An 18,405-nucleotide genomic window follows, 5' to 3' on the forward strand; every position below is an offset into this window, starting at 1 on the left:
GGGTAATGCGAGGGTTGAGGTTAATATTCTGTATGAAAAATCCTTCAGAGCACCACGGCAACATGGGGCTGCGCAAGATAAAGGGGAGTTATTGGCACTATTATGACCAGGGCAGTACTGCAAAGCGCATTGATACCGTTGTTGTGAAAAGTGCTATATAAGAATTTATTATTATCTACAGGTGGTCTGTTTGACGATAAAGCTCATTAACATACACACCTGGAACATCTGAAGCCATCTCATTGTTGTACTGTAAAATAAACACGCTGCGACATCAGGCTCCTCTACATCCTGTAAATAAAAATCATAAGGAAGAAACAGTGCTTAGTGAGATACATGTGCCGTTACTAAGGGAATTGCCATGTAATTCGACCCTGCAAGGTTTTTAAGCTCTGTATGTTTCTACCTCCATGGTGTGTACATGTACGATGTCCGTGCGTTGCATTGTTATGACTGAGACGCCATTTTTACGACAGTTTCCGGTCCCGTCTGTGTGCATGCGTAGTCCGTCGTCTTGGTGCAACACGTTCTGGTTTTCCTTTCACACACAGCACGTACAACTCACCGAAAGTGCCTGCATCGCCCGTAACAAGAAACGTCTTACACCAAGACTAGCGCGCATGCACACAGAGGGAACATGAAACTGTCAGAAAACTGTCTAAGGTAATTATGAATAATCAACAAAGAAACAGAACCCAAAGTATAATGAGCTCAAATGTTTGTTGTGCACACCCTTTCTGCAGCAAAATTATCCAGGCTGCTATCAGACAAAGGGCAAAACGTTTTGAAATACACTAACGGGGAATAATATCTTGCCTGCTTTATGTTGATAAAATAGTCGCATCCAGCATAAAGTGCGTTATTTCATTTCTTTACATATTTATTTTCTGAGAGATCACCTAATATCAAAAAGCCACGGACGGCCACTTCAATATGAAGAAGGCTACACTTATTTAACTGACTTGGGTTGTCAACCTAAATCAACTGTCACCAGAAGCACATTGCCACCTACTCCTGGGATTGAAACAGGTTTTTCCTCTTCACAGTCCATAAAGATGTAAAACAATGTCATGAAAATAATTTTGGTCTCACTGATCACAAGACGAAAATTATTTTAGCATGTAAAACATATTTTCATGACATTGATTTACTCATTTCTCAAAAACTACAGCACCTCAGCATCTAATATTTTGAGGGAAGCTTTCTACTATCATTATCTTCAAACAGTGTAAGTTTAATGTAAATCTGTGGACATGGTGTTTTGTGTTACAAAAAGTACCCGAATCCTTTAGGGGAACAAGTGCCAATACCAGGATTCTAACCCACACTCTGCTGCTGACAACACCAGAGCTTGGATCAGGTGACCTTTTACATTTCAATGGGTAACCTTTTAGATTTCAATGCAATTTCAACCTTCCCAATTTGAACATTTATCTTATATCTTACCATTTCATGTCCCTTGATGTCCAGTGAAATGCTCATATTTAGATTCTGTGATCGAAAAGCTGCAAAGGAGTCATGCTTCTGTTAAAAGAAAACAATGGCGGGTTTTTTGAAAAGAAACTCTACCTGGAACTATTGATACATAGGATTTTACTATAACTTAATAGTAAACTTGTGAGTACAACCATTTATTAAATCTTTTTTGTGGGCAATGGTGGTAGGTTGGCTCTGAAAAAGAGTCGGAACAGAGTCGGAAAATTTAGAACAGTGTAGTCTTGATTTCGAACAGTGTGCTTTGCCTATGGATCAAGAGGACTTCTTGTTACTAGAGTATGAGTTCTTAAATTGATCTCAACATTTCGACTAGCTTGCTCTAGTCATCCTCAGGAGACCGAAGAGTGTAAGACACGTTGGTCTATTTATAAGAAGTCAGAGGTTTCAGTGTAGAGTCAGTCACTGCTCTGATTGGTTCTTTGTTGGTTGAACGAAGATAAATTGACTAGAGCAGGATTTGAACCTGAAACCTGTCTACAAACCTGCTCAACTAACTGAGCATTCTAGCCCTATATTGGTAGTCTCTCTTTTGTTCAATATCTTTGTTTGGGGCGGAGAAAGTCAGAAGCCATACAACCCTATACTGCTGTATAGACTGGGACCAATCAAGCCCTGAGCCCAATTTCATAGAGCTGCTTCGCCACAAAAAGAAGCTAAGCACAACAAACGTGTGCTTACCAGAATAAGGTTACCAGCTAAGCTACAAGTTAGGTTGAATTTTTTTTAATTGGTATCCTGCTCCTTTCTGCTCAGCAGAAAAGTGTTAATCTATCTTTGCTTACCTCATTCCTGGAGTGATCTGGCACTTTATCCGGTGCACACGGCATGACTGAATGATGATCGTTAGAATCACCAAAACACAACCACTCTAGGCCGATCCTGTTATAACCAAAATCAAAGATTATTGTACAAACAATACCCACAAAAAACTGCTTGTTTTCTGAAATTCACCATTTAGAAATCATAACTAATGATACTATCAACATTCTCAAGTTGTGGTAACACTATAGCCCAACTAAGCTGTTGCAGCAGAAAACTTGGGTAACATCGCGACGAGAAAATGAATCACTCGATGACCTAAAAAACAATGGGTCAATATGCCTGAATTAGGATTTTCTGCCCGGTTTATATTGTTTATCTGATGTTTGGATGTCTAGTTGGTACTGTCTAGTCCTTGGTCTTTTTGTTGTCCTTTTTTGTTTGTCTTCTGTTCATGTTTTCTCGTTTACTGCCCTTTAGGCATTTGTGTTTAATTCTGTTGGTTGCTTTTTCTGTGATTTATTGTTTTGGTATGTTTTTTGTTGCATTATGGAATAGAGTTAAAAACTATAAAAAAATAAAAAATAAAAAAGGACAACAAAACTAGTCGAAGACTCTGCATGTGATCAGGAAGTTTTTTTTCTTCTCATTTTGATGCTGGTCTCGTAAAAATATTTCTGGTCCAGTAAACATTTTGAGACGGAAGCCCTGTGCTCTTGTGGATTTTGTCCTAAAATCTGAGGCCTGATTTTGGCATTCAACACCAGTGATCTGATTATGAAAATTTTAGGCACTGAGCCGCAACCCGCCTAATTCGTCAGTAGATTGACGCCCCATACTTTATGTCACAAAATATTGTTATAGTTATGAGTAATTGCATTAAACTGACAAGTCTCACTCACTCAAGTCTGAAGTTTGGCAGATGCATCAATCTGACGTCATCGTATTTGGAAGCAGTTCTAACATACACATCTAGGTCTCCTTTGATCAGGAAATGTGCTGTATCAAATAATCACAAGTGAAGAAAGAATTGTATGAACTTTGGCAAATATTCAGTCCCCAACCTCCATTCCCCTAGTTGGCCAAGTTTAATAGACTGATAGGCTTTAAATTGAACAGCAGGGTCGTTGGTGGGGTGGGGGAAACCAATTCAGTCCTTAGCGGGAACTGGGGTTGACGGTACGGAGCCACCAAAAGGACAGACTGATATAAGGTCAAAGAAAATGTCAATATTACCTAGAAATGTTAATGTTATTTCTCACCCCCCAAAAATATGTATTCTTTTGCTGAAAATACTTTTTTTTTTCATACTTGTTTGTTCCATCGAAATAATTGGGAATGGAATATCCTTTCAGGGCACGAAATAGTAGATTATTTCAGGGAATGGAAAATTAATTCATTCGGTCTAAATAACTGAGCCATAACAGACTGTTAATATTGCATTTTTACTTATACATGTATGTTTATTTATTTAGTTTTTATTTGGTTTAATCGCTCATTTTTTGTTGCAGGGGGGGGGAACAAAGAAAAAAACAGTTTTATAGGGAAAAAGTTTTGTTGTTCAAAATGACTCGCAGGTTTAAGTATACATTGTAAGTGAGAGATGGACAATCTTTAACAACGCCAATCCTTACCATTTGTCCAATCCATGTAGATGTTCTGCCATTCTGTATCCAGCTGCTCAGTGGAAACGTATGGGTCTCTTGTAGACAACCAGAGTAGGTTACACTTCTGCATACATGCAATGAGTCGCCCATGGAGCAAGAGTCTAGTCTTATCCCAGAAGGGCATTGGGTTACTGGGATCCACTGTAGCTTTATTAAGCATGTCTAGGGCTAGACCTACTTGAGCCCAGGCTGGCTCGATGCATGGACCCCATGCAATGTGCATTTCAGTTATATCTGTTGAAAGGATAAATTTATTATTAAACACTTGATTACTTGAAAGGGCTGGTTTACCTTTGTTGATCACAGTATAAATAACTTTTAGTTAGAGGCCTACAACAGCTTTTGATAGAATCAAGCATTTTTCAGAGGTGAGAGTCATTACAATGAAAAAGTCTGAAACTTGGATACAAATTCAAAGGTATGTTGAAATGATGCCATTTTTACCGTTTGGTAACCCCTTGAGTTACAGATTCCAAGGAGCGTTTGCAAACAGTATCCAAAGCACTAGAGAAGTAGACCAATGAGCAGGATTTCTTTATTTGTGGAAAAAAAGCCCGATTTTCTTCACCAGGCCGACATAAAAAGTCTGAATTCAGCCGAAAGTCTGAACAATCTCATCCCTGATTTTTAGAATCATTTCACCTTGAAGCAATGTTGTTATGGAAATAAGTATAAGTTTTTTATCTTTTGGTAATCACACTAAAAATAACTATAGATAAGTTGCAATAGACGCCATCTTTACGGGCAAATTGCATTTAAGCTTGCAGGCGCGTCAAGCGCTCAGTTTATTAACGCAACCACAATGTTTACTTACCAATCAGGCAACGAGTTTTGTGAATTCTGCGCGTGCTACACGCCGTTCTCGCGCAAAACACATGGCTATGTGTTCCAAATTGCCCGTAAAGATGGCCGATTTACGTCATGTGGGAACTATCTATTGGTTTATAGAGGCCTACAACAGCTTTTGATAGAATCAAGCATTTTTAGAATCATTTCACTTTGAAGCAACGTTGTTATGGAAATAAGTATAAGTTTTTATCTTTTGATAATCACACTTAAAATAACTTTGTGCTAGAAGCCTACACCAGGTTTTGACAGAATCAAGCATTTTTACAACCATTTCACTTTGAAGCAATGTTGTTATGGAAATAAGTATAAGTTTTTATCTTTTGGTAATCACACTTAAAATAATTTTTTGTTGGAGGCCTATGACAGGTTTTGAAAGAATCACGCATTTTTAGAATCATTTCACTAGAATCTGAGAAGCTGTACTGAGAGTAATAGTTATAATAATTATTTATAATAATAATAAAGAATATTTATAGGGCGCCAAAATCCACCAAAATGAGGTGCTCAAGGCGCACAGGAGGGGGAACCACACACAGCAAGGAAAATAAGACAAATAGACCTATTACACATAGGCGAGATTAAACAATTTCTCTCAGTTTGTGTTATCCCACGTGTTTTTCCTGTGTGGACATTATAGCTCTGTAGTAGCAAAAAAATCCAGAACTTTCAGTTATAGACAAAAATAATGACCACCTTTTAAAATGAAATGTCCACAGGTTAGTTTGATTGACAATCGAATGGTTAAAAACACCAAGGATATTATACATTGTAAGTGTATATTTACCTGTTGCCAAGTCATGGATAAACTTCAAAGGTGGCATACTACGAGTGACTTTAGCATCACCCCATGGTGCCCCTACCTGGACAGTACTCTCTCGCTTGGCTATTGGGAAATATAAATACGTATGATCTTCAGGATTATGGTAATCACATATCTTAGATAACAAAAAGAACAAGGGAAGGCCAGAACGGAAATGAGAGGTGCAAAAGTGTTAAAGTTAAACATACCCTGAACTCATTAATAGTATTATTACAACAAACTTGAGTTTAATATTTATTTGGTTTACGGTAACACCATGTGTGTATCTACTTGCCAGGTAGAGATTGTTCTTGGAGAACTGTCCTGCTTTATTCTACTACCGCGGAGTAGATGTTCAGGGTTCGGGAGACTTCTCAGTTCTAAAAAGTACTGTCCTGCTTTTTACTTATTACCCGGGCGGATGGTTAGAGAAAATAGTGTGGGCAACTACTTTAGCTTATAGGATCGTAATTAACTGTACTACCGCAAAGTCAGTTCTTTAATTGGTCTCAAAGTTTCGATTAGCTTGCTCTAGTCATCGTCAGGAGACTTGAGTTTATCAGTTCTCCGACCTATTGCAGGCAGTGGCAGCCCACTTCCCTATCAGAAAATGCCAAAACCTGCACATAAAAAGCCTCAACTACTGCAGTGCCCAATTTCATAAAGCTGCTAAGCAAAACATTTTGCTTAGCATAAAATTTCATTCTTGATAAAAACGGGATTACTAACAAAAATTCCATTTGTTTCATGTTGCTTGTTACTGGTTTTAGCTGTTGTTTTTATATCCTAAAATGTGCATGGAAAATTGGTTGGTAATCATGTTTTTTATCAAGGGAGAAATGTCATGCTAAGCAAGTTTTGTTGCTTAGCAGCGCTATGAAATTGGGCCCTGGAGGTATTGAAGGGGCGGAGCTTGGACAAAAAATTGTGGTTTGTCTTGGTTGGAAGCTGTACTCCCAGGGAGATGTGAATGATAACAGGAATGTTATTGGCCCAACAACCTTGAGCAAGGCACTTTATCATAATTGCTTCTCTCCACCCAGAGGTACAAATGGGTACTGGTGAGAGCTGGGGAGTAACCTGCAATGGCATTCTGTCTATGGGGAATAGAAATATTCTCAGTCGTTTAATGCCAATGAAATTGGTTATTACTCCCCAGGGAGCTGAGATGGTTTAAGGAATGAATAAGGGTCAGTGAACAGGAGTAATAATGTTGGAAGCGCTTTGAGAGGCCCCTCGGGTGTGAAAAGTGCTATATAAAACTGGTTTTTATTTGTTATAATGTTGGAAGCGCTTTGAGACGCCCCTTGGGTGTTAAAAGCGCTATATAAAACTGGTTAATATTATTATAAAAACTGGTTTAACGACGGACTTTACTCTACTTTTGTTTACTGCTACATGTTTCCTCACCTCTGGATGAACCAGCCTGCTCAGCCCCAATCAGCCTTCCCCAGAAGTGCCAATCATCAATTCTCCAGATACTCTGTGGATAGCCACGTAGCTGTAAATCAAGAGACTTGGCGTGACCGCGTACAAGACGACAGAAAAGTGTTGTGAAGTCAAGTCCTTCGCTTGGATAGGGGCTGATGGGGGAAAATAATTTAAAAATGAATTTAATTTTTCATAAAAAAATAAGATCCAAATTGTTATTTATGAAAACAGAGAGTTTATTTGTGTAAAGCCAGCACCAATCCTCAAGAGCTTAAGTGGGGTTTGAAACTTTGCATGGTAGGCAGAATACAACCTGGTGAGGTTTTGTGCTTTAGTACATATGTCCTTTTGTACTCTCAAGTTAATTCTCCAAGGCACCAACTTAAAGGAACGTAACAGAATTGGTAAGAAACAAAAATCGTGAAGATCACGACCTTCTTTGGGGGGGGGGGTCGTCATTTGCAAAAGATGAATAAACAATTCAGGTGTCCATGGCTTCTGACTGGCACCCCTGAGCAAAGATATTGACAAAATAGGGAGACCGCCAATATAGGTAGATATATGTAGATAGCTCAGTTGATAGAGCGCCGGCACGTTAATCCGGAGGTCGTTGGTTCGAATCATACTCTAGTCAGTTCTTTGTTCAACCCCAAAACTAAATGGTGCACGAAAGGGTTAAATAACAACTTTAGTAGATAATGAACCAAAACGTAGTGCCAACAAACTAACCTTGCTGTGTCAATGTCTCTCATAAGTTTAACAATGTTCTTAGTTCCATTCATAGAGGGGTCTGCCAATGCACTGATCTCAGCCCCAGTGACTGTCAGGGTCATTAGGGGCTGTGGGCAGGGTGAGTTGGAATACAGTCGCTGGGAACGCTTGATGTAGATGTCCATGTTCTTCCTCTCTAAAGCAATGTAGAGCTCTTCTACACGCTTGGCTTTGAAGTGGAAAGATTCAATTTAAGAGTGAGTAATATAATGGTAGTTAAAGGCACTGAACACTATTGGTAATTACTCAAAACAATTGTTAGCATAAAAACTTGGTGCAGGAAATGGAGAGCTGTTGGTAGTATGATACATTGTGAGAAACAGCTCCCTCTGAAGTAATGTAGTTTTTGAGAAAGAGATATTTTGTTACTCAAAGGCAGTGGACACTATTGGTTATTGTCAAAGTCTAGCCTTTACAGTTGGTGTGTCTCAACATATGCATAAAATAACAAACCTGTGAACATTTGAGCCCAATCGGTCATCGAACTTGCGAGATATGAATGAAAGAAAAAAACACCCTTGTCGCACGAAGGTGTGTGCGTTTAGATGGTTGATTTCGAGACCTCAAGTTCTAAATCTGAGGTCTCGAAATCAAATTCGTGGAAAATTACTTCTTTCTCAGAAACTATGGCACTTCAGAGGGTGCCGTTTCTCACAATGTTTTATACCATCAACCTCTCCCTATTATTTGTCACAAAGAAAGGTTCTATGCTAATTATTATTTTGAGTAATTACCAATAGTGTCCACTGCCTTCAAATAAGGGAGTTTTTCCTGTCATTATTCTTTGGAAACTTCAATGACCAATTGAATCCAAACTTTCACAGATTTGTTTTTTTATGCATATTTTGGGATACACCAAGTGAGCATATTGGTCTTTGACAATAACAAAATGTGTTCATTGCCTTTAATGCAAACAAAACTGGATAATATTTTAGGTTGAAATGAACAATGCAAAGTGGCAGTGAGATTTGATTTGGCATGTTATAAAAGGCACTGGAGTTGATGATCGCATTCACACTTTACCAGAACAAAACTATAATGCACTAGAAACTATTCACTGCTCTAAGACCTAGGGAAATGAATGATTATGCACAAACCACCCTAGCCCATCAAAAATCAAACAACATGCTTTCTTTAATTCTGTTGGACTGAAGACCGCATTAGTAAACTACTAATGCTTTATACGGGATCACACAAGCCAACATCATCAGAGTCCAACAGCTTGGGCTTTTGAGTGATCATACCATAGATATAGAATTAAAAAATTAGATCGGACGCGCATACCGCGCCATTGCCTGTGTAGTAAAAGTTTTTTGTTCGCCATGGACGCGGTGAAAATTTCACGTTCAAAAGGCGACGCGCGGAAAATGAACACGGGAGATAGGCCTTTGACACGCAAAATGTCACGTGCTGACGGCAAAAAGTCACGTGCTGACTAAAACAAGTGGTGCATGAAAAGTTAACACAAAAATGTTTTTTCACATCACACAGATGTTTGTGAATGACACACAAACAAATAAGTAATTGTGTACGATTTTAACTCCACATCAAAGATGAATGTTACAAGACTTAAGAAATTCAGATATAGACGATTGAAAAGTAAAGAAAACTTCAGAACACAGCATCAAGACAATGTACAGATTGGTAATTGAGAAGAAAGAGAGTAATTCCAATGTGAAAACTCAATTATTTCATTACGGGAAAGCTCCGTTAAATAAAGAGGCTTAAAAACATCCTTTTTGTCTAGCAACTCACACCTGTTATCTCCATGTTATTCCTTTCTAACGGTGGCTTCAATTGGTTCATGGCTTCTGACTGCCCCTGGCAGATAACTGCACATGCACTAGATTTAATGACCCAAGCAATTCAATGCAAACACACCCACTCAAGAATGGTTACTTTTCAAGCTTTTGTGGCCAAACTACATGTATGAAATTCTTTAATGGAGCTTTCCCGTAATGTTGGGGGTTTTCAAATGAGAAACCGCGAGCTTGTTTATAATACATGCTTATTATTACAGGGTGCTAGAAATATAAAGAAAACCAAGTGCCCATCACCATGCTAACACACACTTTGTCTACCTGACAGCAACTCTCCATGGGTCTGACGTAACTCCGCTACTTTGTTGTCCAGAATCTCTCTCCGTCGCTCACTCTCAAGTCTCTCATCCTTCATCAACTATGAAAGAGGAAAAATATTTCTCAATCAATATTTAGACTCAAGCTCTGGAGGGGGTGTCATGGCCAAGCGGTCTACATGTAGGATAGTGGACCAAACTTCTGTAATTAACAGAATGTAGGTTTGAATGCTGGCCTCGGCCCAATTTCATGGCTCTGCTTACCTGATAGTTGTCTCCTAATTTGACTTCAAATGGATCGTCATGTAGCTTGACGACCAAAGTCTATCAATGGAAAATATATCGGTAAAAACATAAAGTCAACAATCAACAGTAAAATGAAAATAAAGTTCAGTGCTAACAGGCTTTATGACATTCAGCCTGACGACATTGTTCAAGAAAGATAAAATAATAGTAATAGCATATATATTACCGAGTATTGTGCTTACACACAAATTAATATTTTTATCCCGATGCAAACTTTAAACTATAAATAATAATATCATAGTTAAATGTCTCACCTGAATTCTGAGTAGTATGTCTGCATATAAAGGCTCATCAATGGATCGATCCTTCTTAGGCATGTGTAACTGCTTCAGCCATTTAATCAAATTGATTATCTGTGGTTTAATCATAATAATTAGGATTAATCATAATTCATAAATACCTCAGACAGTTTCGCTATTCCTATTGGTGGAGAGCGCATCAATTGGCATTCTTTAAACGGTTAATAATTAGTGCTGGGCGAATAGTGAAATTTCATTGTTTTAATTTTTCACTGAGGTGAGCATAGTTTAATACTTAATTTATGCTGTTTTATGCTGTCTTAATAGAAGTTTCATAAGGATTCAGACAAATCATTCATATCAGTTGTCGCCCGACGTCCGCGGATATTCGGATATTAAAGAATATCCGGTTACTCGGTTGTAGTTACAGAACTATCCGGTTTATAAATAGCTATTCGCGCGCTATGCGGATATCCAGTTAAGAAAAAAAAAGGCATTCGCGGTTACGGATAGGAAAACCTATTCGCCATTAACCGGATATTCGAATAATTCGCCCAGGCCTATTAATAATGACCTGCTGCACTCTGTTTATAACCAAAAAGTCTTAGTGCAAGACTTTTCTTGTTACTGGCGATGTGGGCACTGTTGGTGAGTTGGCCACACTGTGTGTGAGAGGAAAACGAGAACGTCTTGCACCAAGACTAAACGCGCACGAACGAATCCGGAAACTGTCGGAAATAGGCGTCTCAGTCATTATAATACACGGACGTACAGAGCTCTTACTTTCTTACTTTGTCACGCCTTTTAATCAAAAAGGCATTTATGAATGGGAATAAAAGAGTAGTGACTCGTTCTTAAACGACCGTTTAAAACCTTGCAGGGTCATTGCCGCGCAATAAAGGCCCGAGCCGAACAACGGCAACAACCCTGCCTGTTTTAAACGGCCGTTAAAGAACTCGCTACCCTTTTATTCCCAGTTATCTGTACAAATGGTAACTGTTTACATAAAGGACTTGTCCTAAAGTGTAATGAATATCCCAATTACACAACAGTTGAAGTTATTGAAGGGAAAACGTTTTTGAAAAAAAATGCGGGAATTGCGAAAGATTGATGAAAATTATTGTTCATCTTACCTCATCATAATTGGAAGCAAAATCATAGTTGTACGGAAACTCCACGTTGACTGACCTGCCATAGAGACCCCTAAGAGAACAAAACACAGGATTACTCTACTGCTGTTTGATGCGTTTATGAAAACTATAATGTATATCTCTATGACATATATAATGATAATAATAATCATAATTTGGGGGGCTTATCATCCTTACATGCAGCTAACATGGCTAAGAGCAAAATTGGAAGGATGCCACTACAACGTGTTCGAGAAGCAAGCATGCAAGGGCACCTCTGGCTGCCAGCCACATCAACCATTTTTGACCACGCAGCACAGACAAGACCGAAAATGTTTGAAATTTCCCAAGGGAGGAAAAGCGGATGGTCTGGAAAACCCTCATGGCACAGCAGAGAACCAACGCACAACTCAATGTATGGCCCTGGCCCGGAATCGAACCGGGGTCACCTTGGTGAGAGGCAAGCGCTTTACGCACAAGCCAACCATACCACCCAAATATGTATGTAGCACTCCATGCAATATTCTTGGCCCAAGACGCCAGTGATTGATAGTGGATAGTGTACTGCACTCTATTGTACATCATTATTGCATGCCTTTATCATATGGTTTGATTTTAATAACCACCTATACTTGCTCTCACTAATGGTAACTACAAAATTAGCAAACTTACGGGCACAATCATGTATATACATTTGGAGAAGTGTGAGCAAGAACACGTGGGGCTCTCTAATGCCTTTCTGCACAACTGTGCCGCGCGCGCCAAGATACGCGTACGCATGTCGGACCTTATTTGTCGGACCTTCGTTGCGTTGTGATTGGTCAATATGCAATGGGGCGGAGCTAAGTAGATCGGTCTATTGTCGATTTGGTCTCAATGCTTTGAACAGTAAACTCTGCTCCTGAAGACGAGCAGAGTATACTGTTCGGAACATTGAGACCAAACTGTCTTTTTTCAGAGCTAACACTCCCACAAAAAAAAAAGGTTTAAACATGGTTGTTATCACAAGTTTACTATCATTAGTTAGTTTTTATATTAATTTGTCCACACCATGCAAAGCTTCAAACACCACTATATATATAAGAACTTAATATTGTTATTAGTATTTGTTACACCATCATAATCCCAGAATGAACTCTGCCACTTATTCCTCGTTCTGAAATTATAAACTTTATGATGAGTCTTACCATGCTCTGTTAGTGGTTGAAGTCAGCGTATCAAAGCTCCTTCTGTCTTCAAGCAGCTGCCCATTGTCTACCAGTTTCTCAATACACACCGACTGAAATACATCAACAAAAAACTCCTTGTTACAGGGCATGCTCGGGAGGTCTAGTGGTAAGGTACCTGCTCTAGAACGGAAGGGTTGTTGGTTCAAATCCAAGAATGCTTTTGGATTTTTTTGTTTCTGCACTGGGGACATAGAGCCATTGGTCCCTTGTGTTGTTTAATGCATGTAAAATAACCTAGTATTGACCCATTTCACCTGACGTCAACATCAGAAATATCTTGAATTCGCCATACTGGTGGCACTTTCACTGTGCGTTATCATATACAACTCTATGCCGTGCATTATGCAGTGAAGTTGGCATTTTAGGCGACGCATTGATACACGTAAACCTAACTGCCCACCAACATGGTGTGCGTGGCATCAGTTGCCGCGTGTGACGCGCTTGCAAGGGGTCAATTCTCAATATGAGAAGGGACTCACAATATGAGCACATTCTAATTTAGAGCATAAAAGTGATATCTTTTTACATACGTACATTACTTCAAAGTGAAATGTTTCTTAAAAATGCTTTATAACATCAAAAGCTGCTGTAGGCTTCCAACCAAAAGGTATAATGCCTTTAATTTTAAAGGCAGTGGACACTATTGGTAATTACTCAAAATAATTATTAGCATAAAACCTTTCTTGGTGATGGGTAATGGGGAGAGGTTGATGGTATAAAACATTGTGAGAAACAGCTCCCTCTGAAGTGCCATAGTTTTAGAGAAAGAAGTAATTTTCCATGAATTTGATTTCGAGACCTCAGATTTAGAACTTGAGGTCTCGAAATCAACCATCTAAACGCACACAACTTTGTGTGACAAGGGTGTTTTTTTCTTTCATTATTATCTCGCAAGTTCGATGACCGATTGAGATCAAATTTTCACAGGTTTGTTATTTGATGCATATGATGAGATACATGTACACCAACTGTGAAGGCTAGTCTTTGACAATTACCAATAGTGTCCACTGCCTTTAAGAGTGATTACCAAATGTATACCTTCCCTTGAAGACATAAAAATGCCGTGTCAGTTGCTCATCCAAAATTACAAAGCCCTTCTAAATATTAGTATTAAGACCAACGCATCTTACAAGGAAAGGTTGCGGTAGCACCATGTAATGACTATATCTAATGAGTTGGGGTGGTTCTGAAAAGAACTGTTGGTTTCAACTCGACGTTTCGAATTGCCCCAACTCATTAGAGATAGTCATTACATGGTGTTACTGCAAACCTTTCCATATCTTATTTCCACCATGCAAAGTTTCAAATCCTACAAACAAATCTTATTCAGTCAAATTTTTTTGCTTAGCAAAATTTCTTGATGAAATTGCTTCCTGACCTTGATAATGAATATCGGATGTCCATCGAATCCAATGACGACCTCTGGAGATGTTACTTTGAGTAACCCTGACCCCTGCTTCACAGCATAAACCTCCTTCACAGATATCACATTCCTGTGCAAATAAAACATACAAATGTTAACAAAGTTAACTTTTACTTTTGTGAACAGCCACATTCATGGGTACGCATTTGTTTTGTGTCCATTTCATGAACAAAAGCAGCTTGGACCTTCATTGGCAAAACGGCCTGAAGGGCCAGTCACACAGCAGCGGTAACGGAAAATGGTAACGCTCACATAAACAAGGCATGCCCTCGATTGGTTAAATAAGCATGCTTGTATTCTGTGCGGAGCAATTCAACCAATAGAATGCATTCTCTTTGCATCCTGGGCCCAATTTCATAGAGCTGCTTAGCACAAAAATTTGCTTAGCATGAAATTTCTTCCTTGATAAAAACAGGATTACCAACCAAATTTCCATTTGTTGCATATTGCGTGTTACTAGTGTTCAGCTGTTGTTTGCTTTATCCTGGAAATCATGTGGAAATTTGGTTGGTAGTCCTGTTTTTATCAAGGCAAAAATTTCATGATAAGCAAATTTTTGTGCATAGCAGTTCTATGAAATTGGGCCCTGATCGTTATTGTCTTCATTATCGCTGCAGTGTGACTGGCCCTTTACTCAATTACAGAGATAAGCTGTTTTGCCAAAAACACAGATTCTGATTGTTAAAAACTTTGTTGGGGATGCCAGTAAGAAGCCATTCAGCATGTACCTGCCATCATGCCATTTACCAGGGATCACACCCAGGTATAAGATACTACAGATGGACCACCTGTTGTAAACATCAAGTAATACACCACCAGGGAAACTGACATGGTGTTATTCTATAAAAATGTTATTATTTTAGTCAGTTTCCCTTGTTATTTATTACCTAACATTATTGTTATATCTGAAATCAGGCCTGTGAGTGGACCCTTATAAAGTAAGCTGAGACACTATATGATGTAAGAATGATCATGGAATTTAAGGAACCTTAAAAGAGCGTCAAAAGATGTATTTACAGTGCTCAAATTTGGGCACCTTAATGATGCAGTTACAAGGCTTATTTCACATGATCAAATTGGAAATAAAATGTTCCAAAACTAGAAAATTTGTGCAGTTGTCCATTTTTACAATTAACAATTTGATACAATAGCAATGAATTTAGACATACATTTGTTTGGGGTTGACATGATAGAAGAATTGCACCAATTTGACATTCAGGCATATTTTGAGCACCAGGTCGGAGTCCATTGATGATGTCATCACAGGAGCATCCGGACTTAAAATCACTCTGTCCTTCTTAGGAAGAAGCCCTGAAACATGATCACAAATGTAAATAATTACCACCATGATGTATCTGTCATGTTTTTCTCTCTTAAAGTCACCTAGAAATAGAACTGTTTTTCCTTCAAACATTACAGTATAATTATGTTTCTGAACAATAAAATCATTTTTTGAGTAATTGTGTTTAAAGATTTGTTTATTTATTGTGTGGGGGTGACTCCGCCTACCCCTTTTGTGACGTCAATCGAGGCAGACTTTGCCTCGATCGAACATTGATACTTGTACACAGTATACTTCACCCTTTACATACTATACCATTTGTTTCTTTACAATCATAAGTCAATTGTTAAATTTTAAACCTGGTGTTGTACCATTTTTAATATATAAACAAAACTGACCTTTGACCTTCTGAGCAAACATGACAACCTCTTTGACATGATGATACATGGTCATGTGACAAGTGGTATTCCAGCGAGCGCAGCACATGTCCTCAATCACAGCACTTAGCACCTGTCAAGAAAACATTTTCCAAATGTCAATAAACTTGCTCAGGATTTTTAGTTTCCACTGTAACTGAACTTTGAACGGGACACTTCTGTTAATTTTCACACAATTTAAATTTACCTCTCAACATCCAATATTCAAAAAGGTTTCTCAAAACTACAGGCTTGACTTCAGCTTACATAGGCTCAATCTATTCACTTGTTTTAATTTTTGTAAATTTTTGTTTAAAGGAACACATTGCCTTGGAGTTGGTCTTTGAAAAGCTTTTGTAACCGTTTTTTATATGGGTAGAAAGATGTAAAAGTAGAATACAATGATCCACACATGTATTCTATTTTGAAAACATCTTTCCAACCATATGCATTTTATAAAAAATGGTTACAAATGCTTTTTATAGACTAACTCGTCCGATCCAAGGCAAAGTGTTCTTTTAAGGTATCGCCTTACATCACAATGCCAGACGACCACTTTAATTTGAGGCCTAGACTAACTGATTTGGGCTGTCGATCCAAATCAACTGTCACTAGGGTTACGATGCCACCTACTCCTGGGGCTGAAACACGGCTACCCCAAATAGTCCCAAATACCCCATTAGATGATACTGCATAATAACCTGAGCTCACCTTGGCAGATGAAGTATATTTCAGATTGATAAGTGTAACATCAATGATGGCTTCTGGTAGAAGTTTGTACCCAACACAGTCAAAGACCTGGGTGAAAAAAAACACAAAAATTTCCAAGTCTTCTCTTTTAACATGAGATGTAAATAAAGCCATACAATATTATGAACTTTGAATTGATTTGGAGTTTGAAAAAAGACAAATTTATTAGAGTGGGACTCCAACCAACGACCTCTGAATTAATGTGCCGGTGCTCTAACAATTGAGCTACATGTACATGTATCTAGCTCTTATGGTGGCAGTCTGCTTAATTTGTTCATATCTTTGTTCCGGGGTGCTAGTCAGAAGCCATACAACCTTTAACAGTCACATAAGCAGGGATGTGTACGCCAAAATTACGATACAACCCAGGAAGCGGCGGCTAGGGGATCACCTTAAGTGGATGCAACTTTTCAGATATAAATATTTAAATTGATGTAATACCTGCACTGTGGAACTGTTATTGAACTGAGTTGCTACCAAATATACATAGCTAGGTACTGTTTCTTGTTGAATATACATGTACATGTAGTTGTTATAAGATCTCATAGTGTGTACCTTGCTGTCTTTTGTTACTCCGAGCAGTTTGGTTCCTTTGATGGCCACTGTAGAGTCAGCCTCAGTATCCGTGTCAACATTGACGCTATCCACTCGCAGCATAATACGCTCTGCAAAAGATAGTTAGGGACCTTGTCAAAACTCATCCTGGACAGCCAACGGACGGGCACCCGTCCAGGACCAGGTTTCTGTCCCATGTTCAATTCCCTTGTAGTCATTACTTTATCGGACGGCTATAGGATGAGCTCGCAGTGACTTGCCTTCACCAGGGATCATTTGTTTACAAACCGCAGAGTGTTTAGATTGCTATCTACTAGTTTTTACAAGACCCCTTAGAATCCACAATAATTATTCCATTTCTGATCATCATGCTTCAAGCATCCATTACTCGATGTCATTTAGTAAGATTGGAAGCTTACAAAATGTAGCATTGTGTAGTACCAGTAAGAAAGAAATGACTAGTTAGCCGGTTACAACCAGGTGAAGTTTATTTCACTCAATCATTGAGGGAAAGCTCCATTAAAGAAAGATGCTAAAATGAAACATCCTTTCCTCTGACAACTCACACCTGTTATCTCCATGTAATTCCTTTTCCAAACAGTGGACTTACATGTACTTGGATCATGCAAAAACCAGTAGGGCTGCTGCCTGCCCCTGAGAGACTAACTGCTCATCCATTAAGTCTAATGACACAAATTATTGCGGCCAGATTCGGAACAAAAGCATGCATTTAGACAGATCTCAACCTGCAATTACATTCACTCACCTTTCAAATTGCTACAGACGAATGCATTGAAGTCAGTCAGCACCACATCAACTTTGTACGCCCTCTTCGCCCTAGGCTTGCCAGCTTGGACGGTTACCCTCTTCCTCTCCGACCTTTGACTTTGAACATCCTGTTGTGAGGTCACACTGAGGATGTGCTCAATGACCGAGTGGAGATCCAGACAGGATTCAACTTGAAGAGAATTCACCTGGGCCTTCATGTCCATGGTGAATGGTGTCAGATTTACCTGGTTATGAAATGAGAAAAAGATTTCAGCATGTAGTTGATGCGGCGTTGAAGTACTCAAACTCTTACTCAAACTCGTACTCATAATGGAAGCTAGAAATAGAGCTACTCATACTTGAACTGGGCCCCATTTCATGGCTCTGCTTACCGCCGAATTCTGCGCTTACGATCACGACTCCCCGCTTACATGCAAGCGCCGAATTTCTGCGCTAG

The 18,405-nt window shown here is 38.9% G+C and overlaps 1 protein-coding gene across 2 annotated transcripts in view; it reads right to left on the reverse strand.

Annotated features, from left to right (window-relative positions):
• Positions 1-18,405, reverse strand: part of LOC139938429 (bridge-like lipid transfer protein family member 2) — a 73,450-nt gene that overhangs the window by 39,621 nt on the left and 15,424 nt on the right. The window contains exons 18-36 of one of the 2 annotated variants that reach the window (XM_071933955.1): positions 17,947-18,193; positions 17,181-17,290; positions 16,587-16,673; positions 15,858-15,969; positions 15,347-15,488; positions 14,133-14,247; positions 12,713-12,804; positions 11,529-11,598; positions 10,411-10,509; positions 10,115-10,174; positions 9,855-9,951; positions 7,732-7,942; positions 6,982-7,154; positions 5,557-5,655; positions 3,891-4,157; positions 3,159-3,255; positions 2,280-2,376; positions 1,447-1,524; positions 220-291 (exon numbers count right to left, since the gene is read on the reverse strand). In XM_071933955.1, the coding sequence (XP_071790056.1) occupies positions 220-291; positions 1,447-1,524; positions 2,280-2,376; positions 3,159-3,255; positions 3,891-4,157; positions 5,557-5,655; positions 6,982-7,154; positions 7,732-7,942; positions 9,855-9,951; positions 10,115-10,174; positions 10,411-10,509; positions 11,529-11,598; positions 12,713-12,804; positions 14,133-14,247; positions 15,347-15,488; positions 15,858-15,969; positions 16,587-16,673; positions 17,181-17,290; positions 17,947-18,193 (2,325 nt within the window). Of the gene's footprint in view, positions 1-219; positions 292-1,446; positions 1,525-2,279; positions 2,377-3,158; positions 3,256-3,890; positions 4,158-5,556; positions 5,656-6,981; positions 7,155-7,731; positions 7,943-9,845; positions 9,952-10,114; positions 10,175-10,410; positions 10,510-11,528; positions 11,599-12,712; positions 12,805-14,132; positions 14,248-15,346; positions 15,489-15,857; positions 15,970-16,586; positions 16,674-17,180; positions 17,291-17,946; positions 18,194-18,405 lie in introns of both variants that reach the window. The other variant, XM_071933954.1, reaches the window with a different exon arrangement.

This window comes from Asterias amurensis, chromosome 6 (genome assembly GCF_032118995.1).
Source record: "Asterias amurensis chromosome 6, ASM3211899v1".
In the NCBI taxonomy this organism is placed as follows: Eukaryota; Metazoa; Echinodermata; class Asteroidea; order Forcipulatida; family Asteriidae; genus Asterias; species Asterias amurensis.